At 38.5% G+C, this 27,965-nt stretch overlaps 1 protein-coding gene across 4 annotated transcripts in view; it reads left to right on the top strand.

The window, feature by feature from the left end:
* VPS13B (vacuolar protein sorting 13 homolog B) overlaps positions 1–27,965 on the top strand; it is a 657,044-nt gene that overhangs the window by 441,642 nt on the left and 187,437 nt on the right. For all 4 annotated transcript variants that reach the window (XM_058668587.1, XM_058668588.1, XM_058668586.1 and 1 more), the window contains exon 34: positions 12,200–12,887. In XM_058668587.1, coding sequence (XP_058524570.1) covers positions 12,200–12,887 — 688 coding nt within the window. The remainder of the gene's footprint in view (positions 1–12,199; positions 12,888–27,965) is intronic.

Genomic DNA, 27,965 nt, shown 5'->3' with positions numbered 1-27,965 from the left:
GACAAGTGCCAAGGTAGATTTTAAATATGATCAGGAAGCAGAGAGACCAACAATGAAGCAAAGAGAGCTTTCATCTACTGGCTTACTCTCCCAAGTAATGGGGCCATTGTCTGGTGCTTTCCAGGATGCGCAACAGGAACGCTGAACTAAAACTCAAGCAGTGACCAGCACAGTAGTTCAATAGGCTAATCCTCCACCTTGCAGTGCCAGCATCTCATATGGGTACTGTTTTTTGTCCTGGATGCTCCACTTCAATCCAGCTCTGTGCTGGTGACCTGGAAAGGCAGCAGAGGATGGTTCAAGTCCTTGGACCCCTGCACCCACGTGGGAGACCTGGAAGAAGTTCCTACCTCCTGGCTTCAGCTCAGCTCAAGGCTTTTATGACCATTTGGGCAGTGAACCAGCTGATGGACAATCTCGTTCTCTGTCTCTCCTTCTCTCTATTGATCTGCCTTTTTGATCAAAAAAAAAAAAAAGAAGAGGAGGAAATCTTCATTTAAAAAAAACATAGGAAGAAAGAAGCAAAGCCAAGCGGCTAGGACCTAAACCAGGCATTCCGGTATGGGAGATAGATTTAGCAGGGTGATTTTACTGCACCACATGGCCACCCCTCTCCTTTCCCCCACCAAAGGATTCCACCTCAGGTGTTTCAGAGACCCTGCTTTAAGGAAGACCGGCATCAAACAGAATTCAAGTTCCTTAGCCTGTCTCCAAAGTCTTACTTTGTCCTGCTTTTGCACCCTCATCTTATTTCCACGGAGAATCCCATCCTTTGTCAAGTGAACCATCTTTCTGTTCTGTACACTTACCTACACTTCTCTCCATCATTGTTTACCCTGCTTCCTCAGCCTCGATGTCACCACTGCCATTTCATTGCATCCAAATGTTTATTGGCTGCTTTTAGCCCTCATTCAGATTGGACCGGAAATCCTTTTTAAGGAGAATAGGACTAATATGAAGAGTATGCTGTGTGTCTACTCCAGGGCCGGAGATCTGAGGAGTACTTTACAAGTTATTCCATTCATTTGTTTCCTCTTTAATTCATCTGTTAAATATTTATTCAGTGCCTTCCAAGCAGTACCTAGTACTACTACAGATGGTGATAATACAGTACAGGGGGAAAATGCTCAAAACATTTTTTACATAGAACTTCCATTCTTATTCAGCCTAGACCTAGCCCCAGATAACTCTTATTAGCTTTTTCTTGAGTGATTGTTAGCTGACCAGGGTGTTGGCTTTGGAGGAACTAGGAAGATGACATAACTGAACTCTGGAGTTCTATTACACTTGAGTGTAGTATGAGTGTCATCTTCCTATATGAAGAGTTGTTTCAGTCATTGTGATTCTTAGCAAAACAGCAAAAGTTTTCAAAGCCAGATTGTGAAAGAATTGGCGAACATGCAGATTGGACAGCTGCTTGTAATAGCCTAGACAAACATCTTTTGTCATTTTTGTGGTTGCTCATACCAAGAAACTCAAATCATTCCTGACTCCTTTGTTTCTCTCATATTCCCAGCATCCTATACATCAGCAAACTGTTTGTGTTTCTGTGAAACATATATCTGAGAGTACCTCAAGTTTGAGACAAATGTTTCTTTTGATTCTAAAATTGTTCCAATCCTTGTGTGATTTTTTCGTAATATCCATTTTCTGTGACCTGTTTGGAGATCTATCATGATGGATCTCAACTTTGTTTTAGCCAAAATGAACTCACCTTCCAAGTTCATGTTCTATTGTCTTTTTGAAATGTCCTCATATTTTGTTGTGTGACTTCTGTCTAGAATGCAAACTCCATGAAAGTAGGAACTTTTTGCTGCCATACCCCCAGTTGTGGATAGAACATAGAAGATGCGTAATAACAATGTGTTGAATGGATGATGTGAGAAAGTATCATTCCACATTTTGCTCATTAGATTTGACATTGGCTCTGACTTCAAGAATGTCAGGATGTATTTATCTCGGTCAGATTGTAGCCAAAGCTGAAGCAGTCCGATACTGTTTGGCACTATTGTTAACCAAATCAATATTACAAAAGATAAACACTGCTTACTCTTTTTAAAATTAACTTTATCTATTTGAAAGGCAATGTGATAGATAGAAGGTGACATAGAGATCTTCCATCTACTATTTAATTTCCCATATTATCACAGGCCAAACCCAGGAGCCTGGGATTCTATGCAGGTCTTTGACAAGGCGGGCAGACTCTCCTGCTTTTAAAGGATTAAAGCACTTGTGTTTGGATCCAGTGCAGTGGTCTAGTGGCTGAAGTCCTCACCTTAAGAGGTTCTGGTCCTGGCAGCCCTGCTTCCCATCCAGGTCACTGCTTGTGGCCTAGGAAAGCAGTTGAGGACAGCCCAAGGCCTTGGGACCGTGTGCCTGTGTGGGAGACCCGGAAGAAACTCCAGGCTCTGGCTTCAGATCAGCTCGGCTTTGGCCATTGCATTCACTTGGGTAATAGGTCATCAGACGGAAGACCTTCTTCTCTCTTCTCCTCTCTGTATATCTGACTTTGCGATAAACATAAATAAAATCTTTTTTTTAAAAAAGCACTTGTCTTTAAAGACTAGCTTTTTATTAATTTGGAAAACAGGGACATGGAGAGAGACCAGCAGTGAAAGGTCTTCCATCTGCTGGTTCCTTCCCCAGATGTCTGAATCAAGTCAAACTCAGGAGCCAAGAACTCCATCTGAGTTTCTCGCGTGGGTGAGAGAACCCAAATACCTGAGCCATCTTCTGGTTCCTCCCACACATTAGCAGAAAGCTACATCAGAAGCAGAGGCAGAAGTGAAACGCCAGTGTGGGTATCCCAGGTGTTAGTTTAACCCTCTGCACCACAGTACCTGCCTGACACTAATAGAATCCTCCTTTAAGGATTCTTCTATTGTCAATGTCATCTTCTAAAATTTAGCCTTAATAAGGGATAATCTGAGCTAGTAATCATATTGTGTATCGAGTCCTAACTGCCTTCCAAGTAAATAAATCTTTCTTAAAAAAAGATTTAGATTCCAATCCAGAATTTTTTTTGAGGAAGTCTTCTGAGAAACTTTAAGACTTGGTTGCTATTTTAATGCTATAAAGATGATGCTTGATATTTGGAAGGAGGAAATCTCCTTGCTAACCTTCAAACTTTTATTCAAGCAGTCCCACGTGTCCAAAATTAGCTATGCTTAAAGTTTAGATTGGATTGCCGTCATTAGTATACAGAAACTTGCTTTCTTAGAACAGCAAAATTTGTTTTAGGGGCATGTCAGCATTAAAAATCTGCTGCTGTGTTGGGCCTGCTGGCAAAGTGCTGTTAGGGATTTTTTGACTGATTTAGAAGAGACTTCAAATTTCCAAGTATTGAAGGAAGAAGTTGTGACCGGAAAATTTTTTGGAAGGTCATTCTGCTGTAGTGATGATTTTCATGGTCTAACAAAAGAAATTGGTGCTTTTAATGCAAGAAAAAATTAATGGTGGGGTGCAAGCATTCTCACATCTTGGCCCCTTTTATTTCTACTATTTTGCATCATTGCTTTTTTTAATGTATTGTCACCACATGACAAAACCAATCAATCAATTGAATTTGCTTCAGTTTAGATTGATCTCTCATGTTGAAATTGAAGAGTGGCCAGAGAAATAGCCCTCTGGTAGTTAATAACAGCATTATCATAGACTACAGGCATATCTATAAGTTATATGTATTATATATATTTAGATGCATTGTAAGATGTTTTATATTTATGTATGTGTATAAGTCAGCTCGCTAGTTTGTTACATAACCATATCCTATTTGACAATAAAAACCAGTTAAGGATAATGCTAATTATGAGTATTCCTGGCCAGATTTATCATTTTCCATCTTGTACTCAATATTGTGAGAAAGTTTGAAAAGTGTGCTCTTTTCTTGCTATTGCCATATCCCTCCATAATTCCTTTAAAAGGCTGTTTGTGATAAAGAGGATAAAGAGTCAAAGATGATATGTGTTTTAATCAATAGAAGTTTCTCCAAATTCAGCCTTTATTTTTCTTGTCAACAAATTAAGTTCCTAATTATAAGGCCAAACCCCTTAGAATAGTTGATCAGCATGGTTTACTTGGGCATTGCTGCAGAAACGAAATGCAGCCCTTCCCATGACTCTTGCAGAGAGTGCGTAGGCTCAGTAAACTTTCATCTGCTTCAAGGTCAGGGCTGATTCAATCTTAAAGCAAGTTTATGAGAGTGGTTGATGTGATACAGTTGTTTCTAGTAAAGTCAGACTCGCTCTAAGGAGCCAATCTAAGTCCGTCTTGAATAAAATTCTATGAGAAACAGACTCCAACTCAGACACAATTGTAAACCCTGATATAATGAGGACTTGCAGCTGATTTAATCCTATTGAAAAATCTTTAAGAAACCATAGGACAAGATGGTTTCCACATTGACCTCAAAGAAATGCACCTTGAATTTCATCAGTTTGAGAAGTAGTTACCTCGAACACAGACAGTAGCCACTTTTTAGGCATTACTACCATAGCCACTTGAAGGCGGGTTGTTGTTTCTGATGTGGAGGCGTCTGTTTGGATTAGGAACCAAGCTTCCATATTGTGCCAAGCTTTCCTTTTTTTTTTTGGCTAATTCATTACAAAATGCAAGTCCAACACAGAATTTGGTGTGAAGCAATTGGATTAGAATTCTTAGAGGAGTGGCCAGTCTATCCTGAATTATTACTTATGTCAGAGATTTGGAGCAAGAGATGACAAGAATGAGAAGTATCCTGAGTTTGGACCCTGTATGCAGAGCTTTGCCTGCAGGGCTGCTTTTTTGGTTTGTTTGTTTGTTTGTTTGTTTCCCATTAAATTTTAGAAGTCCCTGAAAATCAACTTATCCTGTGGAATCATGATGTTTGAAGGCACACATAGCCCAAAAGTTTGCAGATCAACACTGTAGATAAAAATCTCCACAGATAGGTCTTGCACTTAAGCTGTACTCGTGTGAATAACTTGGTGTGTGTGCTTTGGGGTAGGGGAAAAGCAGGTCTATCGTTTTGAAACAAGCATTGATAATGCTCTAGGTGTTATAGTGAGTTTAGTACTGATGCCTTTTCTTAATATACAACTTAAAATAGAACAATAGACCAAACACAGACTGTTGTAAAACATAACCTTGACTGAACTATCTCCATGCCTCTTTTATTGCAGTTAGTACTGCTCTTGAAATGTGAGTATTTGAGCCAATACTTAGCAGGCAGTTAGGGGCCTCATACTGTTACTTCAAAGAGCCAGAAAAGTAACTTCATGAAACGAAAAACTTGAAGCTGTACTACTCTTACTGTTCTATCTGCAAAGCAGTGATGGGTGTCATTAGTTCTGCTCTGTTGCATAATTACTGCAGTATCATGAAAACTTCCTCTGCAGTCCAACTGGGAACAATTATATTATGCGGGATCTTTTATAACATTTGAGTTAGAGAAATAAAATATAAAAAGGCCTTGTTTTCTAGCACTCAGTATATAATACTGAGGTTCCCACAGTGCTTATTCAAGTTTTGTTTCTAAATAAAAAATATTGATTGATGACACTGAAGGTGATGTTTCACATTGAAATAAATTTGTTTTTAATGCTTTTTAAAGTTCCATTAATTTGTTAAAATAAATTCTGGCAAGCATATTACTGGCTGAGACAATAATTCATACATATAATGACAGAAGTTTATGATCTGTAATACACCAACATGACAGAAAATTTGAAACTTAGAAATGACCTCTGCTTCCTTGATCAGATTGGCACTACTGGCCCTGTATCCGAAGCTTCCATTGTCAATGGGCTCTATGTTAAAGGCAGGCAACATCCCCTCTACGCCTCATCCCCCTCTTCCATCCCACAGACTTCTACAAGATGCAGCTTAGGGCTATGTTTGCAACTGTTTAGACAGGGAGACTTGTAAGGTTTCAAGTTTGTAAAAATTCTCCTTTATTGTTCAGCTATGTGAAGCCATTAAAATACTGTAATTTTTTTTGCTTACTGTATGTGATATTGCGAGACAAAATATTTACTTCTTTGAAAATAGCTAACTTTTAACAAGAGCAGTTAAATGAAAATAAATGCCACTGGGATATACGGATGTGATTGTTCCTTTGATTCTGGGGTTTTACATTTGGCCTTTTTATAACGTACAAGATGTGAAAAATAATCTCATAATTAGGCAAGAATATTTTGATCAAGGTTAAGGTATGGCTTTTGTCTATTGCAGATATTAGTTCTACATTACTGTTACATAGTTATGATAAGGTAGAAAAATGTATGGATATGTTTGATGTATAGTACATTTTCCCTTTATAAGACAAATTTGAAGAAATGGTGTGAATTGAAATACTAGACTGGATGTTGAATTTCCTTTTCATGTTAGTCTTTTGAGCAAAAGTTTTATTTTAGTTCCTATTAGTTTTCTTTTTTTTTTTTTTAAAGATTTATTCAGTTTATTACAAAGTCAGATATACACAGAGGAGGAGAGACAGAGAGGAAGATCTTCCGTCCGATGATTCACTCCCCAAGTGAGCCGCGACAGGCCGGTGCCCGCCGATCCGAAGCCAGCAACCAGGAACCTCTTCTGGGTCTCCCACGTGGGTGCAGGGTCCCAAAGCTTTGGGCCGTCCTCGACTGCTTTCCCAGGCCACAAGCAGGGAGCTGGATGGGAAGTGGAGCTGCCAGGATTAGAACCGGCGCCCATATGGGATCCCGGGGCTTTCAAGGCGAGGACTTTAGCTGCTAGGCCACGCCGGGCCCTCCTATTAGTTTTCGAACAATTGGCTTCTATGCATTGTGCTTAAAAATGTATCCACTTACCTCAGCATTTTTATTGACTTTTGAGTATGTTTACAAAATAGATTAGTATCATTGAACAAGAAGTTTAATTCAAACTTAATTATCATTCCCCCCCTCTAAGATGCTACTAAAGAACAGGCAATCAATTTAATCTGAAATTATCTTAGTACATTCCTTGATACTGTCACATTTTTCAGATGTACTTTTATCCACTATTCCTGAGATACTGTGACTCTTAGCAGACTCTAGGGTGAGCTAGTAAACTCACCTAGCTCAGTACATTATGGAGAGGAATTAGCCACAATCCCCTAACTGCTAGTACAGCTTTCAGCACCTCCCGGTAGCGGCTAGAATCTGTACCTACGTAGCTGTGAAAGGAAGAGAAGATGCACTGAAATGATCTAAGAAGGAAACTACCAACCTCACATATTTTGCTTCTATTGAAAAGCTTCTCCTATTGAAACCCACTGATAGTAAGACTGGAGAATTCCTCCAGTTTAGTACCATCTGGTTGTGCTCAAAGCCTTGAAGCCGTTATCTCCGCATAAAATTTCAGAGACCTAGACTTTTTTTCTTTAGCAAACGATTCGTTTTTAAGCCACAAATATTTTCCAGTTCTTTCAGATTTTATCTAAAAGTATATTTTAACAGTATTTAAATAGTTCTTAAACAAAAACAATTTATCTTGATAGATGGGATGCTGTGTTTTTTTCATTTTATTTTAATTAGCCATTGTGAAACCAAATTCCCTTTTGTTTTAGTCTTTTGAATACTGTTTAATTATTGTTATCATGCCAGATATCTTAAAGGTTATTTTACCAATACAGTTTCGTTTAACATAACCCATATGGAATCAATAGCCCGGTTTCCTAAAGTGAATGCTTGGAAAATCTTACATTCATATGTTAAAAGTACACATCCTTTCCTCATTAGCTGGAAAGTACAGGGATTTTGGCACAGGTTCTGTGTGGAAGCATTGTGCAGCTTTTATATGGATTTTGTTTTTAGCCTTTGATGACACTGTTTAGAATAGGAAGTATCTAATAAGTAAAGCATTTTGTCTCAAGTGCTGCCAGTGTGTTTAATATATGCCTGGAGGTCTGAAACATTATCTTCTTCACTACAGTAATATGCATTTAATTCTCTGAAAGCAGAAGGTCGAACTTTTAAAAGGGACGCAAAGTACATTTTCAAACAGAATAATTCAAAACATATGGGACAGGGGACCAAAGTAATGTATAGTTGGTTTTTATGGTTTAATCATGATCATGTTAATGCACACCAGTAGCTAATTAAAGAAAACTTTTATTGTTCATTTTAAATAAGTTAGGTAAAGAGTGGGAGAGCTGATGTAACAGTACTGCCCAGGGATGCGTGTTCCTGCTGCCCTCCCTAACAGCAAGCACATATATCCTTGTTTGACAACTTAAGCTAGTAGTCTCCTTGGACAATAATAAAACAAGTTATTTTCAGAGTTATAACACTTTGAACTTTTCAGTTTTCCACAAGGAAATGGTAAATTGATGCCCAAATTTAGGGTCAGCACATGCAAATGACAGTAAAAAATTTTTCAGTAGGGATCCAGATAACCTCCAGCAGAGCAGGTAAATCTGTAGTAGACGAGTGACAAACCAGTGGGTTTTTACACGTTTTTACACGTGTCTCACACTCAGCTTATTTATTTCAGAACTACAAACAGCTTGGCAACTTAGAAAAATGGCGAGAACACTGGCTCTTGAGTGCAGTTTCAAAAATTCAGCTTCCTGCTACTGAGAAAGTTGTGCTTTTTTCCCCTTCCCAATCCAAGTCAGATTTTTTCACCTATGGGTCAGTGGTTCAAATTCCATTGTGCTCAGTAGTGACTAGAATTAGTTAGCATCTGACTTCTGTGCAGTGACCTGGGTGACCCCAGCTGATAGCTGTCATCCTGCTCCTGCCCATTGTTTGTATATCAAGATCACACCACTTAACATTCACTGAAATCTAAGGTGAGAAGCTTAACACATAATTAGGCTACACACTCAGATTTTTTCTTTAATTTTTTTCCTACAGGTGATATGATTGGGTGTGTGTGTGTGTGTGTGTGTGTGTATGTGTGGTAACACCTATGAGAATGTTTAATTTACCTTATAGCAAGAGAGATTCAGTTTCAAATCTGAAAATCAAAACAAGAAAAATGCCCCAAGGATAGAAATTAAAGTCTCCTGGATTTATTTGTAATTGACTTTCCTGATTAAGGAAATTAAAATAATTCACAAAACTCTAGTTCTTGTTTTGATTTTGTTGTAGAACCCAAACTAAAGAACATTTTGCTTAAACTATATGCAAATATGTATAATGCCGAAAATGTTTCTAGTGTGTCCTGGATTACCTAAGGTATATATTTGACATTAACTACTATTTTGCATTTATTTGAAAATTCCTCATTGATCTGGACATGAAAATTTCCTAATAGAAGTAAAAGCCTTAAAAATAAACCATTATATTGATAGGTTAGCTTTATTTTCATTTTATTGATGTTTAAATTTTTTATTTCTTTATTCTGTCCATACTCAGTAATGAAGTTTTCCTATCTAGCAAACACTATAGTATGTTACAGAAATACCACCTTTTACCCACAGCCTACTTTTTGCCTGACCTTAGATATTTGGATTAATGTCTTTAAGCCTCGGCTGTAAAATGGGATGAAACATCTTCTCACAAGGTTATAACACATAGCAAATGTACATACCAATAGCAGTGAACATAGTGCTATCACACTTTTTCTTCAGTTCTGATAATGCTGTATGAAAATACTATGATAGTATTAGCTTGTTATAAAAGCATGGAGGAAGGAAAGACTAACATCTGGAAGGACTGCATAACTCTTCACAGACAAGATGATTTCTTACTTTAACCTTTTATTTAGTGCAGTGTGTATGTGTATTCTGTATATTAACATATTTCATGCTGCAGCAGTTGTATGACTTGGATATTAATCTCCAATGACAGAATGAGAATCTAGCAAAGATCAAGTGACTTGTTTGAAGTGTGGCCAGCCCCAGGTAGAGGATGCAGGTGTAAGGACTCCGTGAATAGATCTTGGAACAACACCAAATAATTCAATACTGTCTTCATGTACATACATGAATATACATGTACATACATGAGTATCTTAAAGATCATGCAGTTCTAGTCAGTGGGGCATTATTATTATCATTTTTTACTTAGGATTGTGTCAGAAACGAATGGAACAAACATGTCATCCAACATTTATAGACTTCGTTCAGTACTCTGCCCTTTAGTGATACATAGAAGCAGAATGAAATTGCCCGTTCCCTGTGGCACTTTCCCACCTGGTAAAGACCTATGCTAGCTTCCTATTGTCGAGGGGTTTTGTATATCAGGCACTGTGCTGACTGCATATAAGCAGTGCTAACTGCTGTACCAGCTCATTGAATCCTCTTAGTTACCCTCTAAGGATTTATTCTCTCAATTTTACAGATAAAGTTAGTCTTAGAATGGTTTGTAATTTGGCCAAAGTCACACAATTAGTGTTGGACTTGAATCCTATGCGTCCCATATATGAAGACCAAACCTACATATTGCTTTAGTGCTGTCTGATACCATCACCATAGAACGTTTACGTGGATTATTTAATATCCTGTGATAGAACTCTGAATGAAGTACAAGATCATCAAGAAAAAGGAGAGAGCAATTGTCAAACAAAGGTTGGTCATCTTGGATGACTGCAGCCAGCCACAGCCAACCCCGGGGGCTCCAGGAGGGAAAGAGCATGGTACAGACAGACTCCTTTAGAGCATAGTGTCTTCAAAGAACAGGGATAAGTTGTTTTTCTTTGAAATAGCTAATGTTGGGATTTTCTAACAATGAGTCATCTTCTATAACTCTAACATTAATTACTAATAAATATTTGAAAAATATCATTCTCTTAATTAATTGTTCTTTGCATTTGTACCAGGAGACCTAAACAAGCAGCTTGTACAGATTTTTAGCATGTGAGAATTTGATGTTTTTTTTGGTCAAATTAAGTAAAATTCTAAAAATGTTGTATTAGTACTTTGGGGATATGTTTCCATTCCTGGAAGCAATGTAAATCAGTACAGCCTTTTTTGAAAGAAAGAAAGGTGTGTGACAGTGTACGGCAAATGTCAGTTTTTTCACTCCCATTATTCTACTTTGAGGATCCTCTCCTAAGGAAATATTACCAGATTTTTAGCATTGATATTTGTTGACAAAAAAAGTGAAAATTTGAGTTTGCAACTGTACAGAAAGGGTTGAGCAAATTGTTCCTAACAGAAAAATATGGAATGGTTTTTAGGATTATATATTTATAAAGACTACATTTATTATATCAAAATGTTAGGTTAGAAATGTGTCTCCATGTGGTTATAACACAAAGACATGTGGCTATGGGGAACTTACTCATGGTTGTGGAAAATAAGACATAAAGTGCACTCACTGTGATATTACCATTGGTTGCCTTTGATGATAAGATGGGGCAGATTTTGCATTTTCTTTATTCCTGTGGGTTTTCCATGATTATTTTAATTTTTTATTACTTCATTGAAAGAGTAAGTGAAATACGTTAATGCAAAAAGCAGGCTGTTGGGAAATACAAGAGGAAGGCCTAAAGCTCTCAGTCTTGCTGCCAATGGGACCTGAGCAAGTCTTTGTTCTCTACTTCAGGAAAATTTGGTGGGAAATGCAGAAGAGCAAAACAACAACAAAAAAAATTGCCTTCAAAAGTATTTAATTGCTTACTGCATTCCTGGCTTGATTTACTTGATCACTTACATTTGCCATTATTTTCCAAATCCTATTGTGGTAGAGAATTACAAACATCTTTTTCAATGGCATGCATTTATTTCAGTTCACTTTTCATTGTGCTGTGTTATTGAGGATTACTGACTTTTCCCTCTCTTATTATACAAAAATCTGTTACTTTCATAAAAACATCAAGCACAATATAAACTCGTATATAAACTATTTTTTCAGCCAACCAAAATCATGATTCAGAAATAATTTGCACTACTTAAAAATATCACTGTACAGTATATTAACTAAAGTGATTTTTAAAGAGACAATTTAAAAAATAGATGCTACGTGTAGTAATGCCCAAAAAAGAAAGAGAGAAAATCTGGCACTAAAGTGTTATTTTCTTGGAGGAAATTGAGTTGTCATACTTTTTTTTCAGTATTTGGCGTTTTTTAAGCGAATTCTTTTTTGAATGTCACCTACTTTGTTTTTGTGATTACTCTGTTAAAACTTCTACTAGACCCAATTTTAAATCCCCCTTTTAACAATGTGTATGTGTACATATCAGTGTTCTATATATATTATATATGCATATATGTTATATATAAAAACATCTGGCATGTAATAAGTTCAAAATATTTTATTGTTTTTCCTTACAGATCTCTAAACAAGAACAGAAAAAAATGGATCCATTCGATGGAGGTATGGCTGATACCTCGTCTCGGTACAGTGGTGCCCAGGACAGTGGAATTGGCAGTGACAGCGTTAAAATCAGGATAGTACAAATAGAGCAACACAGCGGGGCCAGTCAACACCGCCTCGCCCGTCCCTCACGCCAGTCGTCAATTGTCAAAAATCTGAATTTCATTCCCTTTGACATATTTATCACTGCAAGTCGCATCTCACTGATGACCTATTCCTGTGTGGCATTGCCCAAATCCAAATCACCAGAACAGAAGGAGGATGAGAAAATAGGCAAGGGTTCGTTAGATCTGCCAGCAGTTGAATCTGAGGTTGGCAAGCCCAGCCAGGCGTGTATCTCCATGGTGACAGCAGAAGATCTCTTGAGCAGCAGCATTCCTTTTCCATCAAGAAAGAAAGTAGGTGTCCTCTCTCTCGAAAGTCTTCATGCATCCACAAGATCATCTGCCAGACAAGCACTTGGCATAACCATTGTCCGGCAGCCTGGGCGAAGAGGAACTGGTGACTTACAGCTGGAACCTTTCCTGTACTTTATCGTGTCCCAGCCTTCCTTGCTTCTGAGTTGTCACCATAGAAAGCAGCGGGTGGAAATTTCCATTTTTGATGCTGTCCTTAAAGGGGTAGCCTCTGATTACAAATGTACAGGTAAGTACCTTCAGACCCACAGCAGTTGTCATTGCCACCACATCATGTGCTTTATTCTCATGGTTCCACAAGTGATGAAACATAAAGCAGATGACAAACCAAATGAGACATTCTGTATGGCATACATAAACTTTATGTTCCCTAGCTGAATTGTGTTTAAGTAAGTTTTTGGAATGTACTGCGGTTTATTCAGCCTTAGTGTTTTTACAGTTCCTCTAAATATTCACTTTTGTTATGGAGCTAAGTGGAAGAGGGACTCTTTCTTGGCTCTAGAGAAACTTCACAATTTCCAATGTATGGGAAGTATACTTTTTTTTTCATGTAATGGCCCAGAGATATGCTTTCCAAGTTAGTGCCACTGTTCAGATTTTTTTTTGTAGGATAAATCATAGGTGATGCTCATCATTTTTCTTTTCTTTTGATCCATTCTTGCTCAGCAGCATAAAAAATGCAACTGAGAAGTCCTACTGAAACATTAAGATTATTTGAAGGTGTTTATACATCCACACTGAAACTGTTAACAGTGTTGGCTCCCTGGCTCTGATTCTCCTCTCCATGCCTGCCTTTTAACCAGATTATAGCATAATCCTGTAGTATACTAATTATATGGAATTTATGAAGCTTGTTGCCTCTCGAAACTAGGACAGTAAGCAGGGCTTCAAATTTCCGTCTGTTAATAAGGCACAATAGAAGCAGGGTGAAAGTAGGTGTAGGAGACCTTTGTCCTGAGTTAAGGTAGAAATGAAGATTTGATTGCAAAGACTGGAGATGGTCGCTGGGTCACCAAAGGCTCAGTATTGGAAGAGGGCCTTAGCAAGCTCAATGTAATACCCCCATTTTATGACTACCAGATGGTCCCATCTAGCAGCCTGAAGCCATCAGTGAGGCATTGGAGAGTTGGTCTAACTGGGAAGGCTGGGTGTTTCAATCTTAGCATTAAGATGAACCATTTTATACAGTAGACTTCTAGGGAGTAGGTGGGAGGTGTAAAATCAGGATTCAGGCTAAAAAAGGAAGAAACTCTAGGCTCTTGCCAAGGCTTTAATATAGGTCTCCTGCTTTAGCAATGGGTAGCTGGCCAGTTGCTAATGAGGAATAACTGGGGGTTACCTACCCCACAGTGCTTTCTGGTCTTCTCTCCAAGTGGTGTGCTGGAACTGACTGCCACTGGCTTGAAAGACTTCAAGAAACTTTGCAAGACAGTTGTTAAACTGCTGGTAGCTAAATCGACCATGGTGAGAGTGTTTACTCCACGTATGTTGCTAAATGCTCTCAATCATTTCTCCCGTAAGAGCTAGCTGTTAAACATTTACCAGAAACCTCGACCAGCCTTCCTCTAACTGCACTCATTTACTGAGTGCCTACAGTGTAATAGGTATTTCAAGGACACTGGAGATGGGGGATGGTGCTTGGCTAATAGAATTAGCCATTAGGTCATTCAGGGACTCATGCCCACATACCTGTTAGGAATCTGCTTACCAGTGACCAAAACAGGATGCAAGACTTGAAAAGTGATTCTTAATTCTTTGTAAATCCTTAAGCCATAATTAAGTTCCAGCTGAAGTCACTTTATAAGTGGGTGGCTTCAGGGGTCTTTACTGCAAAATATTAGAAAAGGCAAAGGAAATGAGGGAAGAGGGTCTTACATGAACAGCTATGACCTCTTCACAAATGTGTTTTTATAGGTATGTGGTGATCACAGAGGACTCATTTTTACTTTCTTCAAGCCCAACCACAACATACCCTGTGTATTTCCTCAGCCTTGGAATCACTGTGGAGTGAGGCAAACAAGGGCCCATAGTAATAAAAGAGAACTGCAGATTATGGATTTGTTTTTAATTTCCTAAATTGTAAGAGTAGATCTGCTTCAGTGCATTCTGTTGATGTATTCCCAGATTGTGTAGTTAAGCATTTTCTCCGAAGTCTGTCTTCAGCAGGACTTACGCATTATATTTCAGTTATAACAGGGCTCATCATACACATGAATTATATTCAATAGGAATAATATATATAAAGAACTATGTGTATGAACCAGTGTGGAACCCCATTTCAGTAAGTGAACCCAGAGTGAAGGTTGTGTGCTGAGTTAGTAGGGGGATATGTTTGGAGGAAAACGGTTTGCACAACTTCTGGGAAATATGCTGTGGATAATGTTATTGTAGATGCCTCTCCTTAAACAATGTATCTATGTGGTCACTTGCCTTATACAATTATAGTACCTGTACATGATCATGTTTCTTAGAAATGAAAGTAGTTATCTGAGAGAATTTATAAGAGAACTAAAAAAGCAACAAGTTGAAATATAATGAGATAAAAAAATGCAGCTTTGCTTTCTGGAGAACTCCCTCCCAAGCATTGTACTAACTGCTTTAAATGCATTGTCTCATTTCATCGGGTTACAAGTCTGTAGGAGAATGTTATAGTCCATCTTACAGATGCAAAAGCTAGGAAACTAGAGCTCAGAGAAATAACTGGCCCAAGGTCACAGCACTAGCAGTAAACCTGGCTTCTTTGGACTGGGGAGAAAGGTGGATCTCTTTCTAACAATGACCCTCCATTGTCCTATTCCAGACTATGCATAAGGTTTCCTCTGTAGGTTTTATCTGGTGAATTTGTGTAGGTTCAGTATTTTCATGATGTAGCTAGACGGTGCAGCCTCTTGTGATAGTATGACAAAACTGGGTTCAAATTCTAGCTATGTCACTTATGAGTGTCAATTTTGTAGTGTATTTGAGAAAATGAAAAGAATGCATGAATAATTCCAAGCATTTAACAGTGAGCCTGGCAAATAGTAGCCCATCATAAATGTCTGCTGTTGCTGCTTTAGCTGTTGTTGTTATTTGGAAGAAAAATTGCCACACTAGTAGAGAGCTTAGAATTTTGTCGCTGGCCCTTTCATCAATGTGCGCAGTGAGCTTAGCCATACAGTTTTACTCAGGTCATCTGTTTCCTTAACTATAAAATTTGATGATTATAATAAGTATCAGCAAGGTCCATTTAGTTCTAAAATTTTATTTTGTAATTAAAAATTCATTTTCAAAAATATGTAGAGTCATTGTTTTGGCTTTAGGGTCTTGCCATCTGTAAGCCACCATCAAACCAGGGTAACATTTATTTTGATTTTTTAAAATGCAACTTTTCTTTGTTACTTCAGTGGAGTATTGAGGGGAAAGAGCTTCGTGAACAGCTGCAACCTCTCACATGTACCTTTGTAGATGTGTGAGGTGTGTAATGATCACAGAAGACTTGATCCAGTGTGTTAAGTACATAAATCCCATTAAATATCATGAAACAGTCAAAAACTGATTGTGGAAGTTTCTATTTTAAATTGGTCCACTTTATTGAAATTGTCCAAATCCTCCATTTTATGTCGTACTTTCCCTTGCTGGAGAAAGCACTGTTTCCCATCTAGCACTCTTTGAAAATCCTGAGATAGCAACATTATTGGATAAGAAAAAAAGGGGGCCACCATTGTTGTGGTATAACTGGTTAAGCTTGCCTGCTGCAAAACTGGCATCTCACTTGGGTGCCAGTTTGTGTTCTGACTGTTCCGTTTCTCATCCAGCTCCCTGCTGAATGGCTAAGGAAAAAGCAACATAAGACGTTCCAAGTTTGGGTCACTGCCACCCACATGGGAGACTGGAAAGAAGTTCCTGGCTCCTGGCTTGGGCTGGACCAGAACTGGATAATCTGGGGAGTAAACCTATGCATGGAAGATTTGTGTGTGTCCCTCTTTAATTCTCTAATTCTTTCAGATAAATAAATAAATCTTTTAAAAGCAGAGAGAAATGTGAATGACTGCGATGTTAACATTCTTGAGAATGGCAGGAAAGGGACTGGTAAGGTGGAACAGGCTAACTCCCACTTCAGAATTCTAAAGAGAAAGTGTCATCAGTGTGGTATCTTTTGATTGAAAAGACAGAAGTATCACTGTGAGTCTAACTTTCAAAAATGAAATAGAAAAAATGAAGGCATCATAATTTTAAAATGGAAGCAGTAATATAGTCTCTGTATATACTGTTGATTCTTTCTCTCTAGAGAAGCAGTGTTGCTCAATAAGGTAACTCAGGTGGTGGCCAGTCAGTAGCCATTTTAGCACATAAATGCATCTCACTAATTGTCTCATTTCAACTTTGTAATGCTCCTGATTGTTATGGAGAAACTTTTTTTTTAAGAGCACAAGAAAATTAATTGTAAAAAAAGAAGTCCAGGACAGTGTAGATGTAATTGTAGCTTTCCATGTGAAATATAAACCATTATCACATGAGCTCCTGTTCCTTTATATGAAAATCATATGGAACGAAAAGCATGTCAGATTTAATTTATTAATTAATAACTAATTCATTGTACTCACCCATGTGTAAGATTGTTATAATGTATGTTGTATGCAGGAGACCTTGTCATCTCAGATATTTTATTTTAGAATTCATTATTCATCACATGATCATTGTCTTTTTATTAAAGCATGACTGATGAGTCTAAATGGACAAAATCTTTTTTACTTTGAATTTTGAAGGTTTGGTTTAACATAGTTTTAGTCTATAAAGATACTGAAAGTAAATTCCAAAAAACCTTTAAGCATTATAGGAATATAGTATCTATCTCAAGGTAGCCACATTACATTAACCAGTGTAGTTTTTTTAATATGATTTTTTGAAAGGCAGAGTTAGAGAGAGAACAGTTTTCTTTCTGCTGACTCACTCCCCGAACGGCTGCAACAGCCAGAACTGGACCAGGCTGAGAACTCCTGGGCCTGGGACTCCATCGCTGTCTCTCACGTCAGTGACAGAGGCCCAAGCACTTGGACCATCCTCTGCTGCCCTGCCAGGCACATCAGCAGGAAGTTGGATGAGAAGTGGAACGTCCAGGACTCGGCATTCACAAGGGATTGCTGTTATCAAGGGCAGCAGCTTAAGCCAGTTTAATACAGCACCAGTCTGAATCGATGTGGTTTATTTATAGTCATGTTTCCACCCTGTCTTGTGTAATCAGCTTGACTTATTCTCCTATTTTTATTTTTTAATTATTTATTTTATTATACAGTTCCATAGGCTCTGGGGTTTCCCCCTCCTAACCTCTTTTCCTACTAATTTACCCTAAATTATTACTATAGTATAGTCATTATTTTCGAATAAATAAACCTCTTACTTGGAGTATGCTTTCAATCTACAGTTACATTGGACAATGTCATTTATTCATTCCATTTCAACACTTTCTGTTTATCAAACGTGCACAAAATGGTGAGGTACCATTTATAAAAAGGTTCAATTTCTTCCTCAGGCACCTTATTTCATCTAGTAACCGTGGAGTTTAGCAGAATGTGGATCATCCTGACATGTAACATGGAGAGCTGTGAAACACTTACATGACTGAAGTCAGATCTGTAACTTCCGTATCCGGAGAAGCAATTTCAAAAAGTTAATGTTAGCTGTATGGGATAGTTTAAAGAAAACTGCTTGCCTCAGAAAACTGTTCTTTAATTATTGTATTAGTATATTCAACCTTACTGACAATCTAGAAGAATTTTTAAATATTTAATTGATCTGCCATTTGGCTCTTTTCTTTTCATATGTTTTGATGTTTGCCCTAAGGTTTCCAGTGTATATGCCAAACTTTTCATAGTCTACTTGCAGGTTATTCTTTAGCACTTTAAGCAAAATGTAGAAGCCTTAAATTTATGTAGATTCCCTTACACTTTACTATCACCCATTTGTAACTTACCGTCTCTATATAATCTCTGATTCTCTTGAAAAACCCTACAGAGTGAGATCCATGCTTGCACCTATCATGGCTTCCATACAGATGTCTGATATTCTTCAACCTGTTCTCAAAGGTGATTTTCTTTTTAAAATATTTGGTTTTCTTTAAGTTGCTTATGATGTACAAGGACTTGCTTTATTTGAATTTATCCCATTTGGGTTCTCTGAGCTGCTTAATTCTATAAATGTGTGGGTTTTTTTCACACTAAATCTGGAAGTGTTTTGTTCATTATTTGTAAAAATATTTTCCCTGCATCAGTCTCTTTTCTTCTCCTTCTGAAATACCTGTGGGAAACTCTTTAATGTTGACTTACAGATCCTTGAAACTTTTTTCCTCTTCTATGTTATGCAAATTGAATAATTTCCATTGAATTTTTTTTTACTCTGACGTTTCCATTTAAATTTTTTTGTAGTTTCTGTTCATAACTTGTATTATTGACACTTACCTCATGAAGTACAGTCTTGGTGTCTTCTTAACTCTTACCTGCTGATGTCACTGCTGTGACAGAGTGGACCTCATCCCACTCGCCCTCCCTCTGGCCCCTACATACTCACCACACCCTCAGGGCCAAATCAGCTCGTGGGAAGTCACAAGTCCGTTGCTTTCCATGGGACTTGCTGCTCTGTCCTTCCTGTCACTCTCCACCACAACTTAGAGTTCACAAGTGAGAAGAAAATCTGTATCAGTCATATCCACACATGCGACTTCTCTTCCCAGTTTACACTGTAACCCGTTTTATTTTTTTTTAACTTTAAGGGTGTTCAATATTTATTTGCTCTTCTTAAGTTAAAAAAAATTATGCTCATTTTATTTCAAAGGCATAAAGATGTACCCGGAGGGATATTCTACACACTGGTTCACTGCTCAAAACACCTGTGGCAACCAGGACTGGGGCGATCTGAAACCAGGAGCCCAGAACTCAGTGCAAAGGTCCCCCATTACAGCTTGAGCTGTCATCTGCTGCCTGCCAAGATGCATGCACCCAGGAAGCTGGATCAGTATGGAGGAGCAGGGACTCGATCAGGCGCTCCGTAATGGAATGCAGCAGTACCAAGTGATGACTTAATCACCGTGCCAGATGCCAGCCCCGTGTTCATTTGCTTTTCATAAGGTTTTAAATTGTATGTAATCCAAGAGTTAGGTTGCAATGAGCTTATTCCATTTCGATTGGCACTAGAAATTCTAAATTTTTAAAATAATATTTTCTAGTCCATTAACCAGGACTTAGTTTTCTGAGAAAATTAATAAAGGACTTCCTTCGAAAGTAATGCTACATAGGTTACAATGAATAATTACTGTTCACAGGGAGGTGTCAGTATTGGCTTAATTCTGCCCTTGTCACCAGTAAACAAGAATGTGCTCAGATGCTCAGAGGACAGCGGTGGTGTTTGGTGTGTTCCTTAGGGCTTTCCTTTCATGTATTATAAAATCAGGTTTGAAGAGGAAAAGCTGTGAAATTCATTTTTTTCTCTTGTCAAAATTCCTACCTTGCCCAGAACAATTGACTAGTACATACATCTATAAAAAATTTAAATTCTGTGTGGAGTTAAATACATGGTAAAGGCTTCACAGTTCATGGAAGAATGAACCTCAGAAACAACATGCAGTGGGCAGCTGCACTGAATGTTAGGATTCTGCCTGAGACACAGCATCCCAAGATAGAGTTCATACTGGCTCGAGGCTCGATTCCAGCATCCTGCTAACATGCATCCCGGGAGACAGTGGGTGATGGCTCTGGTGGTTGGGCAGCCCCAGTAAACATCCTGGATTTAATTCCTAATTCCTGGTTTTAGAGGATAAACATCTCTGCCTATCTTCCTGTCTCTCTGCCTTTCAGATTTAAAAAAAAAATGCAGAACTTTTTAGAAACTTCTTGAAGCCTCCGTTATGTGCATTACCAACATTTGAGGAGTTGCTAATCACAATAGATTATAAAAGAACTCTATGTCTCTACCTGTATCTATTGCAGAAAATTCAATTTAAAGTGATGCCAATTATGATTTCTAGTGTTTCTAATATAGTATAATCCCTGCTCTGCCTGTTCTTACCAAATTGTGCCAACACTATCTGTAGAAGGTGACTTGCATGAAATTGAAAACTCATTCACCTACATAAACTTACTTTTTGAAGTTTTATTTACATGAACTTTTTGAAGGACTCTCACATTAGTACTGTATTTTGCCTCCTTAATGTAAATACAGGCAGATTAAAGACAAAGATAGCTAGAAACTTTTTGAATTATTAATAATCTGCCTCACATAATTTTCCATGTAGTTCAAGTAAATAACATATTTGTAAGTTAACAGGTTTCTGCAAATGTTAAAGCAATGAGGCAGTATTTTTTCCCATGCCCTTCCCACCTGGAACAGCCACTGACAGCAGTGAGATCTTCTGCCAGCACCTTTATATATAGCAGCTGTAATATTGGCAATTCTCATTTAAATAAAGATGAATGTAGTTGTTTTTAACATAATCATATTAGTTGTATTTATAAATATTTAAAAATTGGTATTTGTTTTCCTTAAGGTAATGGAGTCCAGATTTGAAATTGCCTCATATTTTGACTGTGCAGCCTTAGGCAGCCTTAGAATGTCATTTTTCTTCTCATTTGTTTCGTGCTTTTTTTTTTTTATGTACTTGCGGGGATTGCTGTGCCATCTGATCAACTGTGAAAGAGTCAAACCCTTCTGAGGGCGTTTGAGTAGCCCCAGTACATTCTTAGCCCACCACCCCGTGTCTCATTGTGCAGTCACGCGTGTGCTGGGACTCCACCAGGAAGCCGGCTGAAAGCAACTGCTCCTGTCCTCATGCAGCCCCTCTGTCTGCAGCTGTGACATTTGTTAGAATGAGTTCTGCTGAGAAAAGCACATCATAATAACACACCTGTCTTCAGGGCAGCAAATCCGTGATACGTTCATCCTGGTAAGGGACCCTTGTGTGTGTCTGGGTTTTATAAACATTTCAGATATAGCTTATGATCCAATTAGGGAGAAAAACAGGGAGTCATGTAAGGTCAGTTGATTTATATGTAGTTAGTCCTGACTTCTCATCCAAGCTTACTTACAGCTAGGGTGCGTTATTGAACCTTCCTAAGCCTCCACCTCCTCACGGATAATTTGCTGACCCCTGGGTTGTTGTGAAGGTTCAGTTATGTGTGTGAAATACTCAAGTGTGTGGTGCACAGCTTACTGAATGTTAATATTGTTGTTTTAGCATTGTCATTAATATCAGTAAGTCTATTTAAAATAGTGACTATTACTAGTAAAAAAAATCACATCACTTCAGTGTAATTATAGCTATCATGCAGTTTGAAAATTTTCAGTCGCAGTAACTGGCTTTTTTACCCTTTCACGCATAGGACTGCAGAAAATGTGCCGAAGACATATAAGTAAACCAACAGTTGGAAAATCATAAACTGGCTTCTTACACCTCATAAATCATACTTTGATTTCATTTCATTATTGTGACTTTAAGAAAAAGGGTTGAATTACATGTCTCTCTAGAGTTAAAGGTTTTGTTAATAACCCTGGAAAGGCTTAAGAATTAACCTGTGACTTTAATGTCATATTGATCCCAACTTGAACATTTATTTGAAAATTTGACTGCTAGTAGCATTTCTTTCTGGCCAGTAATGTGTAATAAAATTATTACCTTGACAGGAATCAGCATGTAAGTAGATCTCTTAAATGAGGGGTACCTAGTGTCTCACTCAGGGAGAAAGGTGCTGAGAAGTTTAAATAAAAAATGACTGAGACAGAGGGAGGCAATTCATGTTATATGGGAAAGGACATTGGAATAGAAATGTTAGAACTTGGACCCGATGCAGTAGCCTAGCAGCTAAAGTCCTTGCCTTGCACTTGCTGGGATCCCATATCAGCGCTGGTTCTAATCCTGGTGGCCCTGCTTCCCATCCAGCTTCCTGCTTGTAGCCTGGGGAAGCAGCCGAGGACAGCCCAAAACCTTGGGACCATACACTCATGTGGGAGACTGGAAGAGGCTCTGGGCTCTTAGCTTCGGATTGGCTCAGCTCTGGCCATTTTGGCTGCTTGGGGAGTGAATCATCAGATGGAGGATCTTCCTCTCTGTATATCTGCTTTGCAATAAAAATAAATAAAGCTTTAAAAATTTTTTTAGAGCTTGACATTTAGACATTCTTCATGATGCAGCTAACTAAATTTCTTGGTGCTTAAATTTCCTTATTTCTAAATTGATTATAATCATATCTGGTTTTTGTATACTAGTAGTTCAAGTTCCAAATGAGATATTTTTGAAATGCCATTGAAATATGAAGGATAATTTAACTGTGAGTTGGGCCTGGTGTAATTTTTAGCAGTAGAAAGGAGCAATTAGTGGACCTTTGTTTTTGGATATAGCATTCAGGCCTGTGAGGCCCCCATGTTACTCACCATTTCCCTTAAAATAGAAGGAATCATTGGAAGGCACTAAGACGGCTTTCATCTTACACAACCCAGACTTTGCTTAGAGCAGAGAAGTTTCCAGTTGGGATTGAGTTGATTTTCCTTGGCAACATGTCCGTAGTTTTAACTGGACAGCACTCTGTGTTTACTTGAACCAGATTTTGGCCAATGTTGTCCTATGAAGTATATGGACCCTACATTAGAATTTGACATTAAAACAACCAAACAGAGAAAAGATTTTTAAAAAGCAAAAAAAAAAAAACTCTAGAAAGGGACATAAAATAAATATTAAGAGAAATTCAATGAATTGCTATTTCGTGACATTGTGGCGCAGTGATAGACCATATGAATCCAGGTGCAAGTCCTGGCTGCAACACTTCCAATCCAGATCTCTACAGATTTGCCTGGAAAGCAGCAGAAAGTGACCTGGGGGCTTGGACCCTGCAGCATAAGTGGAGGAACCTTCTAGGAACCTAGTTTAGGCTGACCCAGCCCCCGCTGTTGCAGGCATTTTGGAATGGAAGCCAGTGAACCCTGCCTTTCAAGTAAAGACAGAAAGTAAGAAAGTACTTCCTTCTAGCAATATATGGAAAGCAGCCTCTTCCTCTTCTTTTTTTAATGTATGTTTCTTCAAAAGGCAGATATAAAAGTGGAGAGACAGATTTTCTGTCTTCTGGTTCACTCCCAGCAGGCCAGAAGGTCCGGGGCTGAGCTGATCTGAAGCCAGGAGCCAGGAGCTTCTTATATGAGACTGCCATGTGCATGCAGCAGCCTAAGGTTTGTGCCCTTCTTACCTGCCTTTCCAGGCCATAAAGCAGGGAGCTGAATTGGAATGGAATAGTGTGGACTCAAACCAGCACGCGTTTGGGATGCCCATGCCACAGCCAGAAGGCAAGCCTAAATTGCCACTGCACTGGCCTTCCTTGAAAACAAGCAAAATTTAAAAAATAGTATAGCTATTTTTACTTGAAAGGCAGATTTACCGGAAGAGAAGGAAATACACACAGAAAGAAAGACGTAACTGTGAGACTAAGAGCCAGGAGAAACTGAAGGTTAAACATCCCACAGCCACTTCAATCCCTTCATCTTCCTGTCTCTTATGGGCTGGGATATAAACCTGGAAATCTCTCGCTCTTGTCATCATATCTTAGGAAATACAAAGTACACGTACTAGCAGAACCTAGGGGGAAATTACCTGTGAAGTTCGCCAGCTGCCCTGGTACCCATGAGGAGATGGTAGGCAACGACATTAACCTGATGTCTGAAGCAGATGTCTGAGTGTAGTATTCTGGCGTTGGCATTAAAGGGACCTTTGTGGGCTGGAGCTACATTTCAACTAATTCTAATCCATTCTATCTCACAGGCTTACTTTAACACTAATATTAACAAATAGAAAGGTAAGAAGGCAACAATTGCACATGTATAAATACATGCTGAAAAGGACAGTCATATCCCAAAGTAATCATTTCCATTCCCCTACATTGTTTACTATTCTGTATTAGCTGTTTCATATCAGAGAAAACTGTCTTTTTTGAGTGGATTAAAATTTATGTCATTGTAAAAGATGATGATGAGAGGAGAAAGAGCAAAGAGTTTTAAGGGAGAGCATGAGTGTGAGGGAAGTATGGTCATCTTGGAACTGTACCTGTGAATGCATAAAATCTGTTCTCTTTATCTTAATAATTCTTTAAGATTTATTTTTATTAGAAAGGCAGATTTACAGAAAGAAGAATCTTCCATCTGCTAGTTCCCTCCCCAAATGGCCACAGTGGCCAGAGTTGAGCCGATCCAAAGCCAGGAGCCAGGAGCTTCTTCCAGGTCTCCCATGTGGGTGCAGGGTCCTAGGGATTTGGACCTTTATCTACAGCTTTCCCAAACCATAAGCAGGAAGCTGGAAGGGAAGTGGGTCAGGTCAGACCCTAATCTAGTGCCCATGTGGGATGCCGGTGCTTGTAGGCAGAGGATTATTACAGTAGTTTGGTTTTTTTTTAATCAGCTTTTAAAAGCAGCAGCATCTACTTTCAGTTTGAGAAGGAAAAGGATGTGAGGATGGAAACTGACCTCATACTCCCAGCAGCATGGTGTGCTGTGTGACCTGCTTGCCTTGGCTGTCAGTCCACAGTAGAAAGGTGACTGTTTGCACAGATGATGTGGCACAGGTTCTTGAGGTTTTTAAAATTATTTTTATTATTATTTTATGATGAGTTCCATAGGCTCTGGGATTTCCTATCCCGCTCCCAAAACTCCTCCCTCCCCACCTATTGGTTTCCCCTCTAGTATTACAATGGGCCGTCCTTCCTGAACAGTCATAAGTCCTTCATTTCACTAATGAAGTGTTTCCCTACATTGTAGGCGTGGACACCATCAGAGAGTCCAGCATCCTACTGTCAGGATATTTCTGTGTCACTAGGAGTCCATCTTTGGTCTGGATGTATAGAGACATACTATACTTCACATCTGCACATGTCAGTTGTGGAGCAGCTTCTTAACAAAGGCTTATGAACATTGCCTGAAACAGGCTACATGGCAGCTTCCAGATGAAAAGGAACAGGCATCAAAGTAAAAAATACAAAGATATTTGGCAAAATATGTACTACAAATTAAAGATAAGCCTCTTTGTAAACAATTAAAAATGGATATAACATTTAAGTGGCATGTCGTCAACATGTGATAACATTTTACACTTCTGGTGGTCAAGGAACGACTGCTTGAGAGTGAGTTCCTGATACAGGGGTTGTCCTTCTGGGCACTGAGCACGAGCAAAACCGTGCTGCTGATGGGGAGCTGTAACAGACCTAGAGGGCTTCCCAAAAGGATTTCCTTTGGATTCTCTGCAAGTTCTGTTTGTAAAACATCTGCCACTGTGGGCATAAAAAAGGACTGTGCTAAAATATTCTCTAGGTGTATCCTGTCCCAAGGAACTAAGAGAAGGAGGAGAAAGTGAAGAAGTCGCTCATGTGGTACCCTGGTTCTTCAAGTGCTTTCCTGCCATCTTAGTCCTGCTAGCTGTGAATTCTGCTTAGTCTCCTTTCAAAACAAATCTCTATAAACTTGAACTCCCAGTTCACAATAGTTATCTGCAAACTGAATGATTTTTGACATTTCTTCTCAATATCTTTTTAATGGATAAGTTGAAATATACTCAGATGACGTTGGAACAGGAGTAAGTACGCTAGCCTTGGTTTATAAAGTAGAAAGTGTTCTGTTGTTCCTTGCAGATTCTTTACTTCTGTAATGTATGTGTAGGCCAAAGACTTACAAGAGATGGCAAAGGAGGTAAGAATCAGACCCAAAATCAAGGTTATTGTAAGATCTGTAATTTCTTTTCAACCAGAGGTACTAATAGAAAAATAAAAGAATCTGTGTATTATGTTAAAGCTCAACAATCAATGCTTACTTTTAAAACTAAATATAAATAAACATTCCAGTTTTTAAGACCAAAATTGTGTGTAACTACTAGTAATGAACAAAGCTTTTTTTTTTTTTTTACTTTTGTTTTTTATGTTTCCCATTATAAGCTGTTTTCAAGTAAGCTATAAAAATAAAAAGCAAAAGTTAGGACAAGTAGATATGTGATTGACATACTGTACATACATGCTCATTTTGTTTACATTTCTGTATGAGAAGCAACATAGTGACCATTTATTAACGTTCTCCCATTACAAGGTCCTTATTTTCTCTGTTTTGGAAACAGAGTGAGAGTTCATGAAGTCATATTTACCCAGTTAAAGGGTTTAGGATGTACACCCGAACCTGATAACCTTCAAAGCCCATGTTCTATTAGCCCACATTCCTCTATGTTATAAACTCTGATGTAATGCAAAATATGAGAAAGGCCTTGAAAGCCATGTTCACTAACTCCTCGACTGGTGACAAACTACTTCTCAAATCCGCTGCATAGGATGGGAATCTGCCATCTTCCAATTACCCTTGAAAGTTCAGCAGAAGTTCCCCCAGTAGTCTTTCATAATGACAACCCAGTGTGCCTTGGGCCAAGAGAAATCTGTCTCCCTGTATGGCCTTGAATGTCGCCTGGGGTCATTAGCTATAGGAGACTTGAGTATGCTTGCAACCCCTAATAACAGTTCATCAAAACTTCATTAAGATGTGAATAAAGCATATTCTCTGTCATTGCCTTTTAAAAATAAAATCATAGTACATTGATCCCCTGGACGTTCTATAACTTGTAAAACAGAGACCGAAGTGAATGTTGAAGCTATTTGTATCACACAAGCATTAGTTTTATAATTCTTTTGAAGATGGTGATGTTTTTGTCATATACTGGTATGAGAAAAATCAGTGCAATGCCGTGAGATGCCAAAGCAGATAGTACCTTAGGAAAGGCAATTGTTTTAATTACATTAAAATCAAGACTCAGTCACTCCATTGCTTGCTGAACCCACTGCACCAAAGCACCTGCTCTGAACGTTGATAATGCCCGCGACTGCATGCAGCAACAGAATTCCAATAATACGATTGTTCAATACTTCAAGGAGGGTAACAGTATGTTTGCTTGCTGAAGAAAGCATAGTTAAAATGAGGTGCACTAAAACTCCAAGTTTTTTTACAGAACTAGAGCTGTAGTGTAGCAAGTTAAGCTACTGTTTACAGCATTGCCATCCCATATGAACACTGGTTCAAGTCCCACCTGCTCCTCTTCCAATCCAGCTCCCTACTCATGTACCCACAAAAGCAGTGGATGATGACCCAAATCTTTGGAACCTTGTACTCATGTTGGGAGACCTGGATGTTGTTTCTGACGCCTGGCTGTGTCCTGGCTCTAACCCATTTATTGAGTCTATTAGGCGAGTGAGCCAACAGCTAGAAAAACAATTCTCTTTCTCTTTCTTTCTCTCTCTTCCTCCCTGCCTCCCGCACTCTCTCCCTCTCCCTGTCCTTG

The sequence above is a fragment of the Ochotona princeps genome, chromosome 9, assembly GCF_030435755.1.
Source record: "Ochotona princeps isolate mOchPri1 chromosome 9, mOchPri1.hap1, whole genome shotgun sequence".
Taxonomy (NCBI): domain Eukaryota; kingdom Metazoa; phylum Chordata; class Mammalia; order Lagomorpha; family Ochotonidae; genus Ochotona; species Ochotona princeps.
The sequence above is the reverse complement of the archived record's forward strand: the minus strand, read 5'-3'. Positions and strand labels throughout refer to the sequence as shown.